We start from the raw sequence: 23,221 nt of genomic DNA, 5'->3' as shown, positions 1-23,221 counted from the left end.
CCCCAGGGCAGACCGGGGTGCTGGGGGAGCGGGGTGCTTGGCCTCCCACCGCTGATGCCATGGGGTGCCAGTGCCCCGTGGCCCCCAGTCCTGCTGGCTTGGGGGGGGGGGGGCAGATCTGTCCGGAGGGTCCTAGTCCATCCTGGAGGGGATCCCGGTCTGTCCTGGGGGGGGAGGGGTCCATCCTTCCTGAGCATGTGGGGTCTGTGTCCCCCCCCCCCCCCCCCCAGCAGGACCGAGCCCCCGCAGGCACCGCTGGGGGGGCTGCTCTGCCGCGGGGGCGCTGGGTGCTGCTGCGGCGCCTCCGGACCTGGCAGGGGGAGAGGGGGCATTAAATGGTGCTGGGGGGGGGGGGGGGATGCAGGACCGGGGAGGGGGGGGGGGTCGGGGGGGGGGGGCCTCACCGCAGGCTCAGTACGGCCGGTTGGCGTCTTTCGGTCTCTTGAGCTGCACTTTGAGGCGTTTCATGCCGATCTGGAAGCCGTTCATGGCCTGGATGGCAGCCTGGGCGCTGGCCGGGTTGTCAAAGCTCACGAAGCCTGCGGGGACCGTGGGGACAGTGGTGGGCACGGGCCACCTCAGCATGGGGTCACTTGGGGGGGGGGTCACAGGGGGGGCTCTGATGTGACCCTGGAGTTCGTGACCTGGTGGCTCCCAGAGTGGGGAGCCCGCGTCCCCAGATGTGGGGTGTCCCCAAAGGTGGGGTGTCCCCAAATGTGATGTCCTTGAGTCTCCCAGAGGGGGTTCCCTGTGTCCCCAGATGTGGGGGTCCCTTTGCCCCCAGAGGGAGGGGGAGGGTCCCGTGTCCCCGTGCTCCTGAACGTGGTGTCCCTGTGCCCTGGCCATGGGGGTCCCTATGCCTCTGGATATGAGGTCCCAGGACCTGGTGTCTCTGTGTCACCCGGTGCAGAGTCCCTGTGTCCCCAGATGTGTGGGGTCCCAGGACCTGGTGTCCCCATGTCACCCAGTCCGGGGTCTCTGTGTCCCCACATGTAAGGGGTCCCTGGGTGTGGTGTCCCCATGTCACCTGGTGCAGGGTCTCTATGTCCCCAGATGTGTGGGGTCCCAGGACATGGTGTCCCCATGTCACCCGGTGCAGGGTCCCTGTGTCCCCGGATGGGGAGGTCCCCGCCAGGGTGTCCCCGTGCCCGTACCGAAGCACTTGCTCTGGTTGGTGGCCCGGTCCACGAAGACCTTGGCAGAGATGACATTGCCAAAGGGCAGGAACATCTGGAGGATCTCGGTGTCGGCGAACTCCTGGGGCAGGTGGTAGATGAAGATGTTACAGCCCTCGGGGCCTGCGGAGGGAGCGGGCGTCAGAGCGGGCACGTGGGGCACCCCAGCGGCACCCCCAAACCAGACCCCTCCCCCCCCCTTCCAGGGGGCACCCCCAGACTGAGATCCCCATGGGGTACCCCCAAAACCAGACAGCACCCTGATAGGGCACCCCAAGACTCTCCCATCATGGGGTGTCTCCAACCCTCTATGATCCCTCCATCCCCATCCCCGCCAAAACCAGGCATCCCAAATGCAACGACCCCCCCCCCCCCCCGGGCAACACCAGCCCCGACGTCCCCCCCAGACCCCCCCCCCCCCCCGCCATGAGGACACCACAAAACACTTATGGGATACCCCAAATCCATCCCCCCCCCCCCCTTTTGGAGCACCCGCAGGCCTGGGTGCCTATGAGGCTTTCCCCCCCCCCCCCCAGCCTCTGCTCATCAGGCACCCCCAAATTCAGAGCCCCATGGGGCCCATCCAGACCTCTATGGGGCACCTCCCCTAACTGGGAACCCCCCCCCACCACCACCACCACCACGGGGCACCCCCAGACACCCCCCCCCCAATGGGGTGCCATCAAATCCAGACCCTGGTCTTGCATTCCCCCCCCCCCCCAAGACAACATAAGCCCCAGACCCCCCCCTCCCTTGAGGCACCCCAAAGCCTTATGGGACACCCCCCAAATCCAGCTCCCCCCCCCCCCATAGGGCACCATAGTCCAAGACCCCCCATGGTGCACCCCCAAACCCAGATCCCTCCAAGGGGCATCCCCAGACCCCCCCCCCCCGGGACACCCTCAAACCCAGCCCCCCCCCCCCCGCAATGGGGCACCCCATAGGGCACCCAGCCCCCAACATGGGGGACCTCCCCCCATCTGGGAGGGGATCCCTTGCTGGGGGAGGGGGGGGTCAGAGGGGTGCAGGGGGGGCCCCTCACCTTCGCGCTGCTGCTGCTGGGGGGGTGGCTGGGCCAGGAGGGGGGGCGGCTGGGCGAAGGCCGGGCTCACCAGCCCGTAGGCTGCAGGGTAGGCGGCTGCCGCAGGCGAGACGGGGGGGGGGGGGGGGGGGTCAGCCCCCGCACCCCGAAGCACCAGCACCCCTAACCCATCTGCATGCACCCCCAGTGCCCCCGAAACGCATGCAATGCTCCCAGTGCCCCCCCTGAGTCATGTAATGCCCCCAGTGTCCTCCCCAGGGCCCCCCCATGGCATGCAGTGCCCCCCCCCGTGCTCCCTAATGCCATGCAACGACCCTTCCCAGTGCCCCCAGTATCCCCCAGTGCCATGCAATAACCCCCAGTGCCCCCTGAGTGCCCCCCAACGCAATGCAATGACCCCCCCCCCCAACACACACACCCCCCCCAGTATCCCCAGGGCTGTCCCAGTGCCCCCTTGATGCCACCCAGTGCACCTCAATGCTGCACAATGACCCTCAGTGCTCCCCTAGTGTCCCCCAAAGCCCTGCGCTGCCCCCAAGTGCCCCCCAGTGCCATGCGACATCCCCCAGCACCTCCCAGTGCTCCCCAGTGCCATACACTGCCTCCCCGGTGTCCTCAGTGCCACGTTGTGACCCCGTAGTGTCCCCCAGTGCCAGGCAATGACCCCCCCCCCCCAGTGCTCTCCAGTGCCATGCAATGACCCCATAGTGTCCCCAATGCAATGCAATGACCCTGTAGTGTCCCCCAGTGCTATGCAAGTGACCCCACAGTGTCCCCCAATGCAATGCAATGACCCTGTAGTGTCCCCCAGTGCTATGCAAGTGACCCCACAGTGTCCCCAATGCAATGCAATGACCCTGTAGTGTCCCCCAGTGCTATGCAAGTGACCCCACAGTGTCCCCCAATGCAATGCAATGACCCTGTAGTGTCCCCCAGTGCTATGCAAGTGACCCCGTAGTGTCCCCAATGCAATGCAATGACCCCGTAGTGTCCCCCAGTGCCATGCAATGACCCCATAGTGTCCCCAATGCAATGCAATGACCCCGTAGTGTCCCCCAGTGCCATGCGAGGAGCTCCCAGGGCCCCAGACCTGTGTAGTGCTGCATCCCGGCGTAGGCCTGCTGCAGGGGGTCGACGGGGGCAGCGGGGCTCTGGGCTGCGGGCAAAGGGGGGGGCTGTTAGGGGCGGCGGGGGGCCGGGGGACGCGGGCGGGGGGGTGGCGGGCACCTGGGTAGGGGTGGACCCCGTTGGCGTAGATGGCATCAGAGGTGGGCGGCCCCGGGGGCTGCGCAGGCACCGGGCTGTAGCCGTTGACGCTGAGCGGGGCCGGGATGGCGGGTACCGGCGTGGCGGCGATGGCGGGCGGCGTGCTGGTTCCTGCCAGCGTCCCCGTGAGCCCCCATCCCTGCTGTCCCCCTGCCTCCTCCCACCCCGTGTCCCCATCCCTGGTGCCCTCAACTCTGGTGGCCTCCATTCCCCCAGTGCCACCCATGTGTCCCCACCCCACCCGGTGGTCCCCATCCCCTAGTGCCACATCCCCAGTGTCCCCCATTCCCCAGTGCCACCGCCCCCGTGCCTGCTGTACCCACCTCTCTTGCCCCCAACCCTAGTGGTCCCCATTCCCTAGTGCCACCCATGTCCCCACGCCCAGTGTCTCCCATTCGCCAGTGCCACCCTCCTGTTGATGTTCCTGGTGTCCCCATCCCCCGTGCTCCCATCCCTGGTGGCTCCCAGTCCCCAGTGTCACCACTATGTCCCCATCCCCCAGTGCCACCGCCCCCCCCCCCTCCCTGTCCCTGGTGTCCCCCCCCCCTCAGTGCACCCATCCCTGGTGCCCCCATCCCCCCATGCCAGGTGCCACCTACCTGAGGAGGGGGGTAGGGGGGTGGCGATGAGCCCGTTGGGGTTGACCGTACCCATGTGCTGCATCTGAACGGCCATGGTGGCCATGGGGCTGAGGTAGGCCGAGTGGGCGGCCACCAGGGCCGCCTGCTGCTGCATCAGCTGAGGGGACAGCGCTGGCACCAGCCACAGACCACTGGTGGGCACCACCAGGGCACCCAACACCCAGGGTCCCCTCCCTGGAGCAGCAACCCCAGTGCCCCCACCTTGGCAATGGGGTCCACCATCTCCCCATGCCCTGCACCCTGGGCCATGGGGTCATCAACACCCATCACCCATTGCTGGCCCGTGGAGTCCATCATCTCTCTGTGCCCATCTCTGCAGGGCCCCCGTCATGAACTATGGGGGTCCATCATCCCCCAGTGCCCATCATCCCAGTGCCCATCACCCCAGGCCCCCATCCTGGACCATGGGGTCCATCATCTCCCAGTGCCCATTACCCCAGTGACTCCATCCTAGCATTGGGGACCATCATCCCCCTCTCACCATCCTAGTGACCCCCATCCTGGACCACTGGGTCCTTCATCTCCCTGTGCCCATCACCCCAGTGCCCCCATCCCAGATCATGGGGGTCCATCAGCCCCCTCCTCCCTCCACTCCCATGCCTGTTACCCCAGGGATCCCATCCTGAACTATGGTGTCCATCATCTCCCAGTGCCCATTACCCCAGGGAGCCCATCTTGGCATTGGGGTCCATCAAAATCCCATCATCCCAGGGCCCCATCTTGGACCATGGAGTCCATCATGTCCTCATATCCACCACCCCAGGAACCCCATCCTGGGCCATGGGGGGTCCACCATCCCCAGTGCCCCACCCCGCCCTGAGCTCCAGGGTCCCGCTGTGCCCAGTGACCACCCATGGGGTCCCTCACCTCCCCACATCCACCCTGGTCCCCCGGATGGGTGCCGCGACTCCCTGGCCACCCTACCGCCTGTGTGTAGGCGCTGTAGGCCCCGAACTGGAGGGCGATGGGGCTGAACATGCCCAGCTGGCTGGCGACCTGCTGCATCCGCCGCAGGCCCCGCTCCTTCTCCGTGTCCGCGAACTTCACCACCAGGCTGGATGAGGCACCCTGCGAGGGGGCACCATGCCGTCACCCAGGGGGACGGGCACCGTGTCCCCCCCACACACACACCTGCCCGCCCCGGACGCCGGGGTCCCCGGCTCACCGGCAGCGTCCGGCTCCCGTGCAGGGCGGCGATGGCGGCCTGGGCCTCCGCATGGCTCTGGAACTTGACGAAGGCGCAGCCTGCCGGGGGGGGGGGGGGAACATGAGGGCTCAGTGCCCACCCGGCCCACGGCACCCAGGCACCCTACACGGACCCCCCCCACCCCTCCTCCCCCCAATCCTTCACCAGGCCACCCCACAGGGCGCCCCGGGGTGTCCCCACTGGAGTGCCTGGGGATGGGCACTGGGCCACCCTGCAGGATGCCCAGCATCCTCTCCCTGCCCCATGGACCCCCCCTCCTTAGCCCCTCCCTGCCCCATGGGACCCCCCTATGGAGCCCTTAACTCTATCCCTGCCCCATGGCACCCCCCCCACCCCCATCCCTGCCCCATGGGTCCCCCATGGCCCCTTAACTCCATCCCTGTCTCATGGGACTCCACCAACCCCATCCCTGCCCCCCCCCCCCGGACTCCCTTAGCCCCCTCCCTGCCCCATGGGACCCTCGTGGACCCTTTACCCCCCATCTCTGTCCCATGGCACCCCCATGCCCTGCCCCCCCCCCATCCCTGCTCCCATCCAGACCCCAAGGTCCCCTTTGCCCCTGCAGTTGCCCCTGTTCCTGTCCCCCCCCCCCCCCCCCGGGCTGGTGCCACCTTTGCTGGTGCCGTCGGGGCCGCGGAGCACGGTGCACTCGTCGATGGTCCCGAAGGGCTCGAACATCTTGCGAACGTCCTCGTCGGCCTGCTGCTTGCTCAGCATCCCCACGAAGAGCTTGCGGTCCTCTGCGGGGACGGGGACAGGGTGCCAGGCCAGGTCCCAGCCCCGGGGACATGCCGTGGGGATGGGGACACAGTGCCAGGCTGGACTGTCCCCTGGGGACAGGGATGGGGATGGGCACACCGTGCCAGGCCAGACCCTGCCCCAGGGATGGACACGGGGACATCGTGGGGGCTGGTGCCCTGCCCTGGGGATGAGCCACAGGATGGGGACCAGGACAAGCTGTGGGGACCCTGATGCCTGGGGCGGGGGTGGCCCTGGGGTCTTGGGGGGGGGGGGCACAGGCATGGTCTGGGGACACGGGGAACGGGGTCTTGCTGGGGTGGGGGTATGGAGGGGCAGCATTGCTGCTGGGGGGAGGGGGGGGCAGAATGGGGGGTTTTGGGGTGCCGGTACCTCCTCGGCTCTCACTGTCCGCGGGCTTCACCTGGATGGGCCGGTTCATCTGTGGGGCGAGGGGGAGGCGGGCGGGATGGGGCCAGGCTGGACCCAAGCATCCGAGAGCCTCCCCACCCCCACCCACCTCCGGGCCGGCCGTGGGGGGGGGGGGGGGAAATCGCTCCACGAGCCCCCTCCCCACGCCGTGGGGACTCAGGCGTCTGGGTGCTCCCCCACCCCCCACCCCCACACACCTTGGGTCCCAGGTCTGCCCCCCCCCAACCCCCAGTCCCGTACCCCCAAGATGCTCCCGTCGCCATGGCAACCCCGCATCCCGTTACCCCAGCAACGGGCGCCGCGGTGACCGCCATGGGGGGCAACCCCAAAGACGCCAGGCCCCGGGCAGGCGCTAACGAACCGCCGTGTTAATTAGGATTGGGGGGGGGGGGGGAATGTACCACTACCCCCCCCCCATAACCCCCGGGGGCCGGGGGGGGGGGGGGGAAGGCGCAGATGCCTGGTAACCATGGCAACGGCAGAATATGCTCCATGGCAACCACCTACTCATCCCCAATTTACCCATCCCGTTGCTGGGCAACACTGCTGACATCATCAGCGCTCGCTATAAACAATGACGGGGCTGGGGGGGGGGGGGGGGGAGGGGGGGGAGCTGGAGAGATGTGGGGCCGCTGGGGTGTGTGTGGGGGTCCCCCAAAATCCCCCATCCCCGCCGATGCAGCCAGCTCGGGGGGGTGCAGTGGCTGCACCCCCGTTGCCCGGGGGGGGGGGGGGGGAGGGGACACGACTGCAGCCAGGGTTTGCCCAAAATCCCCCATTTTCCCCCCATCCCCAGTGACGCGGCCGGCTTGGGGTGCGGCGGTTGTGCCCCCCCCCCCCACTGCCCTGCGTGGGTAGCGGCAGCCTGGGCTCACCCCGAATCCCCCCCCCCCCCGGTGCTGCCCCTTGCCCTCGGCCAAAAGCGAAGGTGGCCCCAGACCCGCCCCCCCCCCCAGGGGGCACTAATCCCCCCCCCCCCGGCGGTGGGATCAGCCCTGCGGGGGGGCCGGGCAGCGGCCAGGGCGGCCGGACCCCCGAGTCGCCCCGGGGGGGGGGGGGGGCGATGCCGGTGGGCGATGCCCGGCCCCGCCGGGGCAGCTGTCGGGGCGGCGCCCGCTCTAATCCACCCCCCCTCCCCCGCAAATCCCCCCCCCCCGGGATTTACGGCCCCCAAATCCCCGGATTATCCCGGCCAAGCCAAATCCCCCCCTGGGGCCGGCGAGCCATGCGCCACCCATGCGGGGGGGGGGGGGCACTCAGCGACCCCAAACGGCCCCGGCACCCCCGGACCGCCTGCCGCGGCGTGGTGAGGCCGCCCGGACGCCTGGGCCCACAGCCACCCCCCTGTCCCCCCCCCCCCCCCCACAGCGGGGCCGTGCCCGGCCTCCCCCCCGCCGGCACCAGCGGCTTTGTTAGCTCAGCTGCCCGGTGCCCGCCGAGCCGGGCGCCCGCCTGGCAACGCTTCGTTAGCCGCTTCGTTAGCCGCTTCGTTAGCCGCCAGGCCCTTCGTTAGCCGCCAGGCCGTTTCCTAGCGACCCGCCGCCCGGGCGCTATTTATAACCCCCCAGGGCAGATGTTGGCGGCGGGGGGCATCTCGCGCGAGGCTCGCACCCGCGTGTGAGGCCGCGGCACCCGCGTGACGCTGGCGTGTGTCGTCCCCCGTTCCCCCCCCCCCCCCCGTCGCCCCACTCACCCCCGGGAGGGTTTTCTGCTCGTGCAGGGCGCTCTGGGCCTTGAGGGCCGACTCGCGGGCGCAGTAGGTCAGGAAGGCGCATCCTGCGGAGGGGAGAGCCGGGGAAACTGAGGCGGGGCGGAGCAGGGGGGGCCCAGGAGTCCGGAGCGGCTGTTGCCTCTTTGTGCGCCGTTAGCCCTGAAAGCCGCCACCGCCGCGGCCCGCAGCGCGCCTGTCACCATGGCCTCGGGGCAGGGCTGGCGCCGGGGTGCTCCTGGCCTCCCCGGTACCCACGCTGCTCCCGGTCCCACCACCGCCGTGTGTCCCCAGGGCACAGCCGGAGCCGGGGTTTCAGAGACACCCCCGAGGCCTGGCCTGGATGGGGGCGGCTGTGCATGGGGCCTGTCTCCTCCCTTGGACCGGGCCCTGGCACAGACACCTGCAGCCAGCACAGCCCTCTGGTGCCGCACACCCCGCCGCCGCACACCCCGCCACCATCACACACCCTGCCGCCACACACCCTTCCCTGCCATCACATAGCCCATCGCCATCACACACCCTGCCGCCACTGCACACCCCTACCGATGATCGCACTCCCTGCCACCATCGCACACCCCTGCCATCGCACACCCCACCACCCGCACACACCCCACCGCCAGCACGCTGCACACAGCCATTGCACAGCCCTACCATCACACACCCTACTACCAGCACACACCCCTACCAACCACTGCACGCACTGCAGCCCACACACCCCTGCCCACCCGTCGCCCACACCACACAGCCATCACAAACCTTCCAGCATCACAGCCCACACAGCCATCACACCCTGGCCAACCAGCACATACCCCACAGCCACGGCACCCCTGCCCAGACATCACACAGCACCTCCATCTCATACCACCCACAGCTGTCACAGCCACTGCCCACACCCGTCACACAACACTGCAAAACAACACCCACACAACACCCCGCGCTGGCACAGCCACTAACAGCCATCACCCACGCTGTGCACAGCACCCACACAACTGGTCGTCACCCTCACAAACACCCACAACTCCCACGCAACACCCTCACACAACACCTACCACCACGCACAACACCCAGCACACACGGCCTTCACCCACACCCCTGCACAGCAGCTCCATCACACACAGCTGCACAGCCACCAGCTGCCCACCCCAGTACACCCCACAGCACCCCAACACCCTACAGGGGCCCAGTCCTGTGCCCAGTCCTCAGGCCTGGTGCTCAGGGCTGTACGTGGGGCCAAGCCTGGCATGTGGGACTGTACCTGGTACCCGGGACTGCGTGTGGGGCTGTACCCGATATGTGTGGCTGCATGTGGGGCTGTGACCAATATGTGTGGCTGTACGCGGGGCTGTGCCCGGGGCTCTACCCATTGCCCAGGGTCATATGTGAGGCTGCACCCAACACCTGGGGCTGTACGTGGGGCTGTGCCTGGTGCCCGAGGCTGTACGTGGGGCTGTGCCCGGTGTCTGGGGCTGTGCCCGGTGCCGGTACCGGTGCCCTACCTTTGTGCATGCCGGTGTACTTGTCCTTGATGACGGTGAGCTCGTAGATCTTGCCGAACTGCTCGAAGATGGGTTTGAGGTCCTTCTCCTCCAGGTGCCGCGGGATCTGCCCCACGAAGAGTTTGATGGCATCGGGCTCCTTCATGGGGCCGCCGGGGGGGGCCGCGGGCCCCGCCGCGCTCCCGCCGCCGCTCCCGGCGCCGCCGCCGCTGCCCGGTGCCGGTGCCGGTGCCCGGTGCCCGGTGCCGGCCCGGCCGCGCCGCACACAAAGGACGAGGCGGCCCCGGGGCTCGGCTCGGCTCGGCGCCGGGGACGGGGCGCGGCGGGGCGGGGGCAGCTCTGCCCGGGGGGCGGCGCTCCCGGCGCTCGCCGGCGGCTCCCGGTAGATGCCGGCCGCGTCCCGAGGGGTCCTGCCGGGCCCCGCCGCCCCCGGCAAATCGGGCCGCGGGTTTTGTGCGCTTCCCTCGCCCGGCGCCGCCGGGGTTTCTCCGCAGCGCGGCCGCGGTGCGCGGCCCCGGTGCGCGGCCCCGGCACCGGCCCCGGCACCGGCCCGGCACCGGCCCCGGCACCGGCCCCGGCACCGGCCCCGGGGGCTGCCGCGGCGCCGGCCCCGCTCAGCGCCCGCCCGGCCCCATGGCGGCCCCGGGCACCGAGAGAGCCGGCGGCGGCGGCGACCCGGCCCCGCTCCGGCCGCTCCCGCCTCGGCCTCGCTGGGCACCGGCACCGGGGACTGGGGCCGAGCCCGGCTCGCAGCGCCGCTTCCCCGGCCGGTCCCGCCCGCCCGTCCGCCCCGCCCCACCCCGCCCGGCCGGTGATGTCAGAGCCGCCACCGGCACCGGGCACCGGCACCGGGAACTGGGGACCGGGCACCGACACCAGGAACCGGCACCGGGCACCGGCACCGGGAACGGGGCACCAACACCGCCCCTCCCCCCCCCGCCTTGCCCCGGGGCTCCTTGTCGCCCCCGGGGTTCCCCTGCCCCGGGCGCCTGGGCTGGGGATGGGGGGGGAGCTGGTGTGTGTGTGTGTGTGTGTGTGTGTGTGTGTGTGTGTGTGTGTATGTGTGTGCCCGCGTGCACATAAGGCCTGTGAGCGTTCGTGTGTGCACACAGTGTGTGTGTGTGTGTGTGTGTTCATGCACAGGCTGTGTATGTGTGCATGCACGGGGGTGTGCACGGGGTGTGTGTGTGGGGGGGTGTGCATCCGTGTGTGTGCACGCAGTTGTACACACAGATGGAGGCTTGTGTGTCGGGGTGTACATGTAAATGTGTGCATGGACATACATACAGCTGTGTGAGAGTAGGGGTAGCAATAGAGGTGTGTGTGCGCGCGCTGTGTACAACATATGGGTTGCACTCCTGCATGGTGGCCTGGTCCCGGGGTCCCAGTCTCAGTCCCGGTGCCGGTGCCCTGGTGCCGGCGGGGTGTCCCGGTCCCAGTCCCGGTGCTGATGCCGGTGGGATGTCCTGGTGCCAGTGCCCGATCCCGCCCGGGTGTCCCAGTCCCAGTCCCAGTCCCGGTGCCCTGGGTGTCCTCGTACCGGTGCTGGTGCCCCGATCCCGCCCGGGTGTCCCGATGCCGGTGCTGGTGCCGGTGCCCCGGTGCCGGTGCCGGTCCCGCCCGAGCGCCCCGGTGCCGGGCGGGGGGCGGGCGCTGTCCCTGGTGCTGAGGCCGGAGCGGAGCCGCCGGCTCCGGGCAGCAGGGCCGGGGCTGGGGCCGCCACGGGCGGGGGCGGCACACGCGGGGCCACGGCCACGGGGGGCCACGGGGACAGGGACAGAGCCACCGCGGGGGCACAGGGACAGGGCCACGGGCACAGGGCCACGGCGACACACACACGGCCATGGGGGGGGGCACGGGAACAGGGACATGGTCATGGGGGGGCACAGGGACAGGGACACAGCCACAGGGGGGCACGGAGATAGGGACACGGGGGGACACACACGGCCAGGGGGACACACGGACACATACGCAGGGACACAGATGCATGGGGACAGCCTCCAGCAGGGCCATGCACAAACACAGGGACATGCGCACATGGGGGAACACCCAGAGGCAGGGACACACACACACACACACACACGGGGGAACACTCAGAGGCAGGGACACATACACACGGGGGGGGACATGCACACACAGGGACACATGGACACGCACATGCAGGGACAGACACATGTGGGAACACACACACACACACACAGAGATGCACAAATGCAGACACACACACAGGGACACATGGACACGCACAAGGACAGACACGTGGGAACATGCACAGGCAGTGACACACATGGACACATGCAGGGACATGCACACACAGTTACACATGCAATCACAGTCGCATGCACATACACACACTTGTGCAGTCACACACATGCACATGTACACCCTCATGCACGTGCACACACTCATGTGCAGCCACACACACACACATGCAGTCACACAGTCTCACGCATGCACAGTCACACACTCGTGGTCACACAGTCTCACACACTCATATGCGCACACTGTCACACACATACAGTCTCACACACAGTCACACACATGCACAGTCACACACTCATGCGCAGTCTCAGTCACACACACTCGCACACATCGCATGCAGTCACACACAGTCTCACACACACACTTGCACGCAGTCACACACATGCACATGCAGTCACACACAGTGCCACAGTCTCTCACACACAGTCTCAGTGTCACAGTCTCTCTCTCTCTGTCTCACAGTCACACAGTCTCTCACTCAGTCACACAGTGTCACATGCACAGTGTCAGTGTCACACAGTCAGTGTCACAGACACACAGTCTCTCAGTGTCACAGTTTCTCACACACTCTCACAGTCTCTCACACAATCTGTCACACACAGTCTCTCTCACACGCACAGTCCCACACAATCTCTCACACACAATCTCTCACACACCAGTGTCACAGTCTCTCACACACACAATCTTTCTCACACACACGCACACAGTGTCACACACACAGTCACACACAATCTCTCTGTGTCAGTCTCTCACACAATCACTCACAGCGTCACACACTCACACAGTCACACAGTCACACACACACAATCTCACAGTCTCTTAATCTCACACATGCAGTCACACACAGTCTCTCTCACAGTGTCAGTCTCACAATTTCTCAGTCTCACACATGCAATCTCTCACACACACAGTCTCTCTCACACACTCTGTCACACATGCAGTCACACAGTCTCACACACACTCACAGTCACACAATCTGTCTCACACAGTGTCACACACTCTCTCACACACACAATCTCTGTGTCACACATGCAGTCACACAATCTCTCACACACACACACACAGTGTCAGTCACACACACAATCTCTCACACAGTGTCACACAGTCACGCACACAATCTCTCACAGTGTCACACAATCTCTCTCTCACACACAGTGTCACACACAGTCACACACACAATCTCTCTCTCTCTCTCACACACACACACACAGACACACACACACACACACAGTGTCACACACAGTCACACTCCCGGCCCCCCGCCCCGTTGCCGTGGCGACGCCCGCGGCGCAGCCAAGATGGCGGCGCGGCCGCAGCAGCCGGGGCGCCCGGCCCCGCCCCGACAGGTCCCGCGGGGGGGGGGGGGCGGGGGGCACCGCGGGGGGGGGGGCGGACACACACCGGGGGGAATGGGGGACACCGGGGACACACACGGGGCGGGGGGAAACGGGGGGGGGCGCAGCCGGGGTGCGGGGTGCGTGCAGACACACACCCGGGCACAGGGGTGCACACACACACACACACACAGCGCACACACACAATACACACAGACACACTGGGGTAGGTACACCCCCCGCCCAGGGTTCACAGATACAGCCCCCAGGATGCACACACACGTGCACACACATGGGGAGGAGGCAAAGGCAGCCGGGGTGCGAGGTGCGCGTGGATACACACACACAGAGCACACTTGCAATACACACAAACACACTGGGATAGTACAGCCCCACCCCTCAGGGTACACACATACATCCCCCAATACACACACACACACACACACACCAGGGCGGGGGGGGGGCAAACACAGCCAGGATGTGGGGTGTGCACAGACACACATCTGGGCACAGGGGGTGTGTGCGCGCACAGATACACACAGCACACACGCAATACACACAGACACACTCAGGTACATACACCTCACCCCTCTGGGTACACATATACATCCCCCGATACACACATACACACACACGGACATACACGGGTACACCCCCCCCCCAAGATGCATACACACACACACACCCTAGGATACACACAAACACAGGGATTCACACATAGCCAAGGATATACACACGCACACACACACACACACAGAGGAATACACACACGCAGATACCTCAGGGATTCACAGACACCCAGATGCACACACCCAGCGAGCCACAGCCACACAGGCGGGGACACACAGGTGCCAAGCTACACACCTGCAAGGATGCACACCCAAGAGCTGTACATACAACAGAAACACAAGGACACATGGGGGAGTGACAACCCTGTGCCCCCAGGGCTGTGTGGGGGTGGGATGCAGGGGACACCCTGCAGCCCCAGGGTTGTGCGGGAATGGTTAAGGGTGGATGTGGGTGACACCCTGTGGCCCCAGGGTTGTGTGGGAATAGTTAAGGGTAGATGCTGGTGACATCCTGCGGCCCCAGTTAGGGGGGACATGGGTGACACCCCGTGCCCGTGGGGTTGTGTGGGGCAGGTTGGGGGTGGGTGGCACACCATGACACACCATGCCTCCAGTGTTGTGTGGGGCTGGTTGGGGGGGATGCAGGTGACACCCAGCACTGTCTTTTCCCCCCACAGGCTGACTGCCGTCTGGCCAGCGAGCGCTACCTGCGGGCGCAACCGGCAGTGCGACTGTTGCTGGGGGGGTTTCTCAGGTAGGACACCCACCGCAGGGGACAGGGCAGCTCCTTGTGCCTCAGTTTCCCCACTCACTCCTCCCCAAATGGGGACATGTTTCCCCAACTTGTTCCTCCCCCGACTGGGACACGGTACCCTGCTTGTTCCTCCTCGGTTTGGGACGCGTTTCCCTACCAACTCCCGGAGCTGCAAGAGTAATTTAGCAAAGACCTGTTAATTGTTATACGAAACTCCCGAGCTGAACACTGACAGAAATTAACCATTTCCCCCCACTTCACCAGTCGGATTATTGATTCCCTGGGCACAAGCCAAATTCCCCGATTCTGCCCTGATCTTCCAGGGAGCAATTAGGAAAAGCTTGTTTTTGCTCTTTCCAGAGAAGTGATGTTGAAGAGACCGGAAAATATCCTGGAGTTTGCAGCAGGTGAGAGGGGGGGATTATTTAAATGAAGCACCTTAGTGAGGCATGACTGTCCCTCCCCCCTCCCGGAGGGCACAGCAAGGCTGCCCGGCTGTTCCGGCCTCCCCTCACGTGCTCCTCAGCAGTGCGTCCCCCTCTTTAAGGGGCCCTTTTCCCCACCAGGGCAGAGTTAAGGTGACGGGGAGGAAGGGGCTCTCAGCCCCATGAGGGCAGAGTTAAGGCGACGGGGAGGAAGGGGCTTTCACCCCCATGAGGGCAGAGTTAAGGTGACAGAGAGCAGCCAGGATGGACCACAGCTGCCTTCGGTACTTTCCCTGCTGCTGCCAGAGCACAGGGGGATCCTCTCTCACCCGCCTCTGTCATTTCAGAATATTTCACTGACCCAGAGCTGCCTGGCAAGATCCAGAAGCAGTTGGAAAAACGGGACCAGATGGATTAAGGGAGAAGCACTGGCTAGAAGATGGTCGCGTATGCACAGGGGTTTCCACTCCTCCAAATTGGGTTGTTAGTGCTCAACTAATAACAGCAATACCTGGAGGTGTCTTAGTGCCTTTTTGGGTCACTGTTCACCACCAGCCCCTTCTGCCGCGCGCTCCTCTCCGGACGTGACGTGAGAAGGCACCATCCAGGAGGAGGCAGCTGAGCTGCGCAAGGGTCTGAAGGGAATCCCTGGCAGAGCTGGGGCTTCAACTTGGCCCTGCCAAGCCTTAGGCCCAGCCCGTGGGCCTGCTGGGGGGGCCAGGCGCTGCGCTGCCCCCGCAGAGGGGCTCCCCGAGAGCTCAAACAGGGAGGTGGACACGGAGAGACAAGGCTCAGCCTCTCCAGGGAGACCCCTGAGCCCTGACACGCGATCGTCGCCTGTCGTGACACGACTCCTGCCCCCTGGCGTCACAGCCCCATGGCGCTGGCTGCCGCAGGCGCCGTTCCCTTGCCGCGGCGTGTGCCCCTCCTCGCCGCCCCTGGCCCAGTGCTCCCAAGGGGGGAGCACCAGCCCTCCTCCGGCTGCGAGTGGCCCCGCCATGCTCTGAACCACACCGAGCTGTTTATTAGCTGCAGCGAGGTGTCCGCAGCCCTGCTATGAAGCAGGGCACATGCAGAAATAGGTGGTTTAGAGCCATCCATCGGCTCAGATAGCTCCTCAGAGAGAAGGGCAGGGAGTCCCAGTCCATTACGAGGGAAGAAACCCTTCCTCCAGTGCCTACCAGTATGAAAGCAGGCGCTGGGCACACTGGAGATCCAGCTGCTGGTAGGGAAACGAGGAGTGCCACGTCAAGGAAGGCTCCAGGCTCTTTAGCAGGCTGGATGGGGCTGTGCCGAGGCCTCCAGGCGAAGAACAGCATCCCCCAGTGCTCAGAGGAGCTCTTTCTTCCTGGCTGCCAGCCGGGCCTCCTGGAGGGCCAACCAGTGCTTGTAGCGTTTCGTCTTGGGCCGCATGAACTGCACCACGGACATGGGGACGCGGACAGTCTCCAGCCTGTTCACCTGCAGCACACGGGAAGGGCGGTCAAGGCTGGAGAGAAATCTCCTTCGTGCCCGCTCAAACACAATGCTTTGGGTCACGTCGCACCCCAAGGCGGGAGGACCCGTCCTACTGCTGCCCTGAGCACCCCAACTGGGCATGGGTGCATCTCCTCCGCCGAAGAGTCTCTCTCTTGGCAAAACACTTGCTAAGGCGAGAATCTGGGAGCCTCCGAGCCCCTTCCAGATCTCCCTAGCGTCTCTGCAGCCTGCTTACAAGCACCTGCCCCTCTGCAATTTCTCTCCCTCGGACTTTCTCCCGCCTGTACCGTGCCCTCCCCACCCCGCTCCCTCCTCAGATCTCATGGTAGCTTCATCCCCAAAGCCCAGCGAGGTTACAGCAGGTGCACGCATGGGGAGAAGCAGGGGAAATTGCCTGTGCTCATCAGGCGCGTAGCTCGGCTACGCGAGATGGAAACGCAGTGCCCTCGCCCCTTCCCCACCCTCTCCTGCTGTGGGAATTCAACACAGAAAATTAAGCAGGAGTCTACGCAAACAAGCCCAGCGGTGATGACATGGTTTCAGAGCTCTGGGTGGCAGCTTCTGAGCCGGCTCTGCTCCCTGGAGAGGCTGGGAAGGACAAAAGATGAATGGAAACGCGCGAGGAGACGCTCTCGTCTATCTAGGTCATGGAGGGTTTTTACAGAGCGCATCCGCTCCTCGCAACCCGGCCCGCCCCGGAGAGCTGGCACCAGCAGCTCTGCGGTTCTCTCTGGAGCCTGCCTGAGTGCGGGCATGTGGGCAGGGCAAGACCGTTAGCATCAGACTCCTGTCTCTCGTGGACACATGACACAGGGAAGGATCTCACTGTGCACTTCCCTGCCCTGTGGGGTGGGGAGGTGCAGAGGAGCCTCTACCAGAGAGGGGAAACCGAGGCACAGGGAGGCCCCCCCCCCCCCCCAAGTGGTGACAAAACTGAGAACAGAACTGGGGTCCGGACTCCTCTCACCAGAGTAGGAGGGGGACGGAGACGTCCCAACCAAAGGGGGGTTCACTCACCGTCACGTCGCACCAGTACTCGCCCCACCTCGTGATGGGCTCATCCGGCAGCTTCAGCACGTGGGGAGGCACGAACACCCCCAGCTAGGAAACAAGCCCACGAGATAACCCAACAGTTACAACGCAGAATAACGGGTTAGTCTGGAGCGTGCCAGCCCTGCCCTCGGGCCCACTGACAGGATCCTGAGCAAGACAGGCATGGAGGCCACATGAAAGGGGGGACGTACAGAGCCAGTCTCCGCCATGGGATACACGGGATGGGCAACAGCCAGGCTCAGAGATGCCTGCAAGGACTGCCTGACTCCTGCCAGCGCTGGCTTGACTTGTAACGTGGAAGGGACGTAAGGAGGAAACGAGGCCTCTTCTCCCGATTTATCATCTTCTTTTCTTAATCCCTTAAGTCCTTAAATCTCTGCTGAGCTGCTCTCTGCAGTCCAGCATGGAGCTTGGATGACGCTGAGGTACCAGAGCATACCACATCTCAGCTGAGTCCAAAACCAGCCACAGACTCACAAATGAGAGCTAAAGCCCTTGACAACGAGCCACCACGATTGATTCCCGTGACTCAGCTCACAAGTGGGATCTCGTGACACCACTAAAGACCTCTCAACTGGCGCACAGCACCCCCGGGGCAGAGCCAGCTCAGCCCCCTTCACCTCAGGACAAACCTGGCAGGAAATACTAACGTTTTTGAAGAAGTGGCGGGCCACGATTTCGTTGTTCAGCTCCCATTTCACATTGTTCTTCATGCCCACCTCCAGGCGGCAGCTCTTGAGGAACTTGATGGTCTGCAGCGTTGAGGCAAGAAGAAAGGTGTCAGAGGAGCACAGGGGTAAGGAGCAGCAGGGGCAGTGCTTGTTTCTGATGTCTGAGATGTGAAGCCAGTGACTGAACGCTACGAGATGTCTCTGCTCACTCCGCGAGGAAGGTCCCCAAGGGCTCAGGTACACAAGCAGCATATCGCCTGGGCCAGGGCGTCCCCAGCTGGCCACATTTAGAGGGAAGCCTAAACTCTGCTGGGCCATCCCAGCTGCCCAGTTGGAGCTTGCTTTTTTAAGAGCTAGCCCAGCAAAGATCATCTGGGTGAAACATTCCCTGAGCCACCTCGGGAGAGAAGCAGCCACACTGGGCTAAGTTCTGCCGGCAAGATCACCTTCAGACACAGCTGACGGGCTGTCTTCTGCATCAAACCAATTCCCAACTGATGCTGGCTATGGGCCACAGGCTGAGACCTCCCAAACGCAGCTGCTGGCCTGAACCTAGACTCAGCCTTCTCCTGCCCTCCCTCTGCTGCGGGCAATCATCATTTATTTAAGGGCGCTTTAGAAAGGCAGATACCCGCTTATCTCCTCAGCTGTACAGCCTACAAATTAAGCTTTGCTTATCTGAGAGAACAAAAGCAGAGAGAAGCGCACACACATATAGGAAGCTGCCTGCTAGAGCCATAGCTGGAGGGAGAGGGTTCCCGGCGCCTTGCCAGGAGATAGGGAGTTTCCAGCTGAGATTTTCTGCTTTCCAGGACTTACAGATTTCTCTGGAACAACTTTAGACGTGCTCGTTTCCCTCCTCTCACCTTTTCACCACTCTGGGTTTGGATTGCCTCCAACTTCCCTTCTTGGCGCAACTACAAGAAATAGGATCGAGGAGAAAAATGAAGTGAAGACTTTGCAATTCGTTGTCCCAGCCAGCCTTCCACGCTGTTCAGGAGAAACGCATTGTGGGAAAGGGTCCAAAAGGATCTCTCTGTGGTGCGTACAGCCCTCCTTCACCTGATAGCAAATTCAGCAACTGTCATTGCAAACCCTTCAGTGTCAGTCACTTCTCTGCAAAGAATTTTATTAACGAGCTGAGCTCATCCAGGCCGTGGCTGGTATGGATGGTTCATGTGTTTACTCAGTTTTGTATCATCTAAAGGACATGGTGCTTAAAATAAGCAGATGTTCTGCAATGCTGTACCCTTAGTTTTTAGAGTTTGTGTTGTGCTAGCACACAGGCCAAGATCCTGTTGTGCTGGATGACTTTAATGGTACTTGCTCATTTGCAGAAATCAGAACAGCTTTCCTCAATAGAAGCAAAGAGTATTTAGTCTGAGATGCTTTAATGAATTCTCCTGTAAAAAGTCATATGTAAAAGCATGTGATTTGAGCCCACTGATCTCAACTGGATGCTTTTGAACAGTTTCCTACACAGTACCTTTCAAACAATTCCTACAATTCCAGCATGCTGTGTGTCAAGACTGCAGGACTGTACTGCGAAAGTGATGAGCAAATCGAACCCCAGGAAAACACAAACATGGGTGGAGAGAGACAGGTGATTACAAAATGCAACCAACCTTTTTAAGCAGAAACACCATTAGTCTCCTGACTATGAGGCTTCAACAAGCTAAAAATGTCCCAGCTATGCTCATAACAGAGCAGCAATCTCATGCTGAGGCTGCGTGTCCCAAAAAGACTTGCTGAATTTGCTAAAAAAATCTCAAGATCCAACATCCCCCCGCTCCCTTTTGATGAAGCAAAGAGAGAACTAGGCAAGCGACTGTTAGACAGTGAATGTTTCTGCACTGACTCTAGAGAGAGTCTCTAACTGCTCGGAACAAAAAGCCGCAAGCGGTTCATGAATTAGGGTGGCCAGGAGAGCTGCATGCACTTGGAGAGAGAATTCCTTCTCTCCCCGCCACGACCACCAGGAACCAACTCACCTTCTTTTCCTCCTCAAACATTTTCCTGTTCTCTGGCGACGCATAAACGGCGAGCCCTTGAGGGAGGAGTTTGTTGCGACCCACAGACTTCTTCACAAAGACTACATCTCCCCGGCTTCCCAAATCTGCGCGTGCGACACCAAGAGACAATGACAAGACGGCGCTAGCGAGGCGCACACTGGCTCACCAGGAAAGATGCCCCTTGGCTAGTGCATAACACAAAATCCCACAGGCCCTGCACCAAAACTCTGAATTTCCAGTTGCAGCTCCATCATCTGAGGGAAGTTTTTTTAAAAAAAAAAAAAAAAAAAAAGGAAAAAACCCACCCAAAACAAAGAAAAACGACAAAACATTTATCTTCAAAGCTCTACGATCCTAAATCATCTTGCATTTGAGTGATGAATCCCTGCCACCACCAGATCACCCCAAATTTTGCCTAAGAAAACAGAGACAAGGCTGGGACCTAACCCAGGAATCCCTTCTCCCCCCAAACACGAACACAGCTAGCCTCACAAGCAGAGGAGTGCAGAACAGGACAAAAACAGATTTAACTTTTATTACTGGTGCCCAGCTATGTTTCTGCTCTGCTGTAGGAAGGCAAACGCGTCTTAAAAGGAACCTACTCTCCACGGACTGAGTGAGGATCAGCTCCAAGTCCTTCTTGGGCAGGTGCTTGGTGTCTTCCACCAGCCTGTAGATGCGGTGCCTCCTGGGGTGCAAGCGGGGCTCACGCCCCTCTTTGCTCAGCGGGACCTGCCACCACCGCTCCACCACCACAGTGGGCTGTTGCAGGAGGGAGGAATGAGGCCGAAGCACGACTCCAGACAGCAAATCCCGCTCCGCTTCAGCTAAGAGTGGCCAAGAGCCCCCTCCACCACGGGGACAAACCCGCTGCACCACGGCAGCACCCCAGCTCCAGCCCGGCCTGATCCAGCCCACGCAAGGGGGGGAAGCCACCCCCCATACCCACCATCTAGCTCTCCAAATTCCTCAGATAACCCCCCCAACCCTCTTACAGTCCCTCCTAGGCTTCCTTACATACATCCTACACCCCTGCACTTGTACACCCTAGACACCAGATCCCCCCACTACCCCCCATCGAGCCCGCCTTGCATACACACCCATGAACCTCCACACACCCTCGATGACAGCTCCCCACTCCCTAATACCCTCTACCTGTCCCTCAAATACTCCCTCTATCCCAATACCCCCACCCAGCCCCCTCAAATATGCACCCATGCTCCCCAACTCAGCCTCCAAACATGCCCCAAGCCCCAAACACCCCCACTTCCCCAAAACCCTGTATATCCCCCAAAAGCCCTCTACCCCAGCACCCCTCTGCCTGCTCCCTGCCTATTCCCCTCACTTAAATCCCAACCCCCCTACCCAGCTCCCTGAACACGGCCCCAGACACCCCCTCGACAGTCTCACACTCAATATCCCTAACTACCCCCCAAAATACCCCCTCCACCCTAATACCACCTGCCTGCCCCCCGTGCCCCCTCACAAAAACGCCTAAACCCCAACCCAGCCCCCAGGCTAACCCCCACAAGCCCCAACACCCTCCCTGCTCCTTAAATACCCCTCCATCCCCATAACCCCTGCCTGTCCCACACGAGTCCCCTCCCAGAAACCCCTAAATCCCAGCCCAGGCCCCTCACGGAAGCCCCCACACCCCAACCCGGCCCACACACGCACACGCACCCCCCGACCGCACCCCCCGGCCCTGCTGCCCTGGCCCGCACCCGGCCGTGGCTGAGGCTCAGGGCCCGGCTCGCCGCCCCCACCAGGAGGCCGCAGCCCCGCGCCGCCCCCGGGCCCAGCATGGCGCCCCCCGCCACCGCGACGGCGCCGCCGAAGGACCCCGCCACCGCGCCGCCGAAGGACCCCGCGCCTCGGCGCGGAAGGACCCCGCAGGGGGCTGCCCGCCGCGCGCCTGCGCCCGGGGAGCCCACTCTCTGGGCTGCCCGCCGCGCGCCTGCGCAGAGCGCCGCCAACGCCCCCGGTGAGGAAGCGGCCCGAGCAGCGCCAGGCACCCCGAGACTCCCGAGAACACCCCGGCGCCTCTGCCTGCCCTCAGACCACCCCGATTCCCCCCAAACACACCCCACTGCCTGTCTGCCCCCAACCCACCCCCATTCCTCCCGAAACACACCCCAGCACCCTCTGTGCCCCCAACCCACCCCAATTCCCACCAAAACAAACCCCAATGCCTCTGTCCCCCAACTGCCCCGTCATCCCCCAAACACACCCAAGTGCCTGCCTGCCCCAAAACAACCCAGTTAACCCCAAACACACCCTAGCACCTCCCTGTGCCCCCAAACCCCACCCTGGAGCCTCTGTCTGCCCCCAAACCCGCCCCGATTCCCCCCAAACACACCTCTGTACCTCTCTCTCGTCCCAGGCGCCCCCCAGTGCCACGGGACCCTGTCACCCCCGTGCCCCACGGCATCCCTGGAACGTCGTCCCCGGAACACCGTCCCTGCGGGGCCACCCATTGCCATCCCTCCGGTGCCGCCAAGCCAGGACGCCCCGCACCTCCCTGCCCACCGCCGAACGCGTTCCCCCCTGCAGGAGGTGAGCGGAGAGGGAGCCTGACCCCAAAATGGGGGCAACCGGGTGTAAAACAGGCAGGGGAAGGAGCAATTTTCTATTTGATAGAGCGGTTAGCTACAGGGAGGAATTTTTCTGTAGCATCCTGCTTGGGAATAAGCAGCTGCCCAGGGCCGGGGGCACATTCCCGGGGAAAAGCCTCCAGGCGCAGGGGGTGACACTGCCTCACCGCGCCACAGGGTGGGAAGCCGAGCACGGTGGGGCATGCGCAGCTGGATTTCCACGTGGCCCGTGGTCCCTATGGCTTCACCCACCGGCACGGGCTCCTCAGCCAGCGGCGGCTCTTTCTTGTCACCCCCCGGCGCATGCTGGACGGGAACGGCTGCGAGAGGTAATGGGGAGCGGCTTCAGGCATCCGCATG

The 23,221-nt window shown here is 63.7% G+C and overlaps 3 protein-coding genes across 3 annotated transcripts; 1 reads left to right on the top strand and 2 right to left on the bottom strand.

The window, feature by feature from the left end:
• Nucleotides 1-243: 243 nt before the first annotated feature.
• LOC106484813 (CUGBP Elav-like family member 3) lies at nt 244-9,853 on the bottom strand. The gene is made up of 13 exons (XM_067313424.1): nt 9,709-9,853; nt 8,195-8,277; nt 6,463-6,511; nt 5,943-6,071; nt 5,290-5,369; nt 5,049-5,192; nt 4,083-4,221; nt 3,445-3,594; nt 3,308-3,373; nt 2,218-2,313; nt 1,155-1,298; nt 405-539; nt 244-310 (listed from the first exon to the last, which is right to left on the bottom strand). The coding sequence occupies exons 1-12, from the start codon at nt 9,851-9,853 to the stop codon at nt 412-414; spliced, it is 1,353 nt and encodes a 450-aa protein (XP_067169525.1). The 3' UTR covers nt 244-310; nt 405-411.
• A 3,191-nt stretch (nt 9,854-13,044) lies between these two features.
• Nucleotides 13,045-16,255, top strand: RIIAD1 (regulatory subunit of type II PKA R-subunit domain containing 1). Its single transcript, XM_067313427.1, has 4 exons — nt 13,045-13,316; nt 14,551-14,627; nt 14,988-15,034; nt 15,400-16,255. The coding sequence occupies exons 1-4, from the start codon at nt 13,269-13,271 to the stop codon at nt 15,468-15,470; spliced, it is 243 nt and encodes an 80-aa protein (XP_067169528.1). The 5' UTR covers nt 13,045-13,268; the 3' UTR covers nt 15,471-16,255.
• MRPL9 (mitochondrial ribosomal protein L9) lies at nt 16,054-22,094 on the bottom strand. The gene is made up of 7 exons (XM_067313426.1): nt 21,992-22,094; nt 20,870-21,029; nt 20,247-20,371; nt 19,122-19,172; nt 18,235-18,336; nt 17,549-17,632; nt 16,054-16,513 (listed from the first exon to the last, which is right to left on the bottom strand). The coding sequence occupies exons 1-7, from the start codon at nt 22,070-22,072 to the stop codon at nt 16,382-16,384; spliced, it is 735 nt and encodes a 244-aa protein (XP_067169527.1). The 5' UTR covers nt 22,073-22,094; the 3' UTR covers nt 16,054-16,381.
• Nucleotides 22,095-23,221: the final 1,127 nt, after the last annotated feature.

The sequence above is a fragment of the Apteryx mantelli genome, chromosome 31 (assembly GCF_036417845.1).
Source record: "Apteryx mantelli isolate bAptMan1 chromosome 31, bAptMan1.hap1, whole genome shotgun sequence".
NCBI classification, from domain to species: Eukaryota; Metazoa; Chordata; class Aves; order Apterygiformes; family Apterygidae; genus Apteryx; species Apteryx mantelli.
This window is presented reverse-complemented; position numbering and strand designations above follow the sequence as displayed.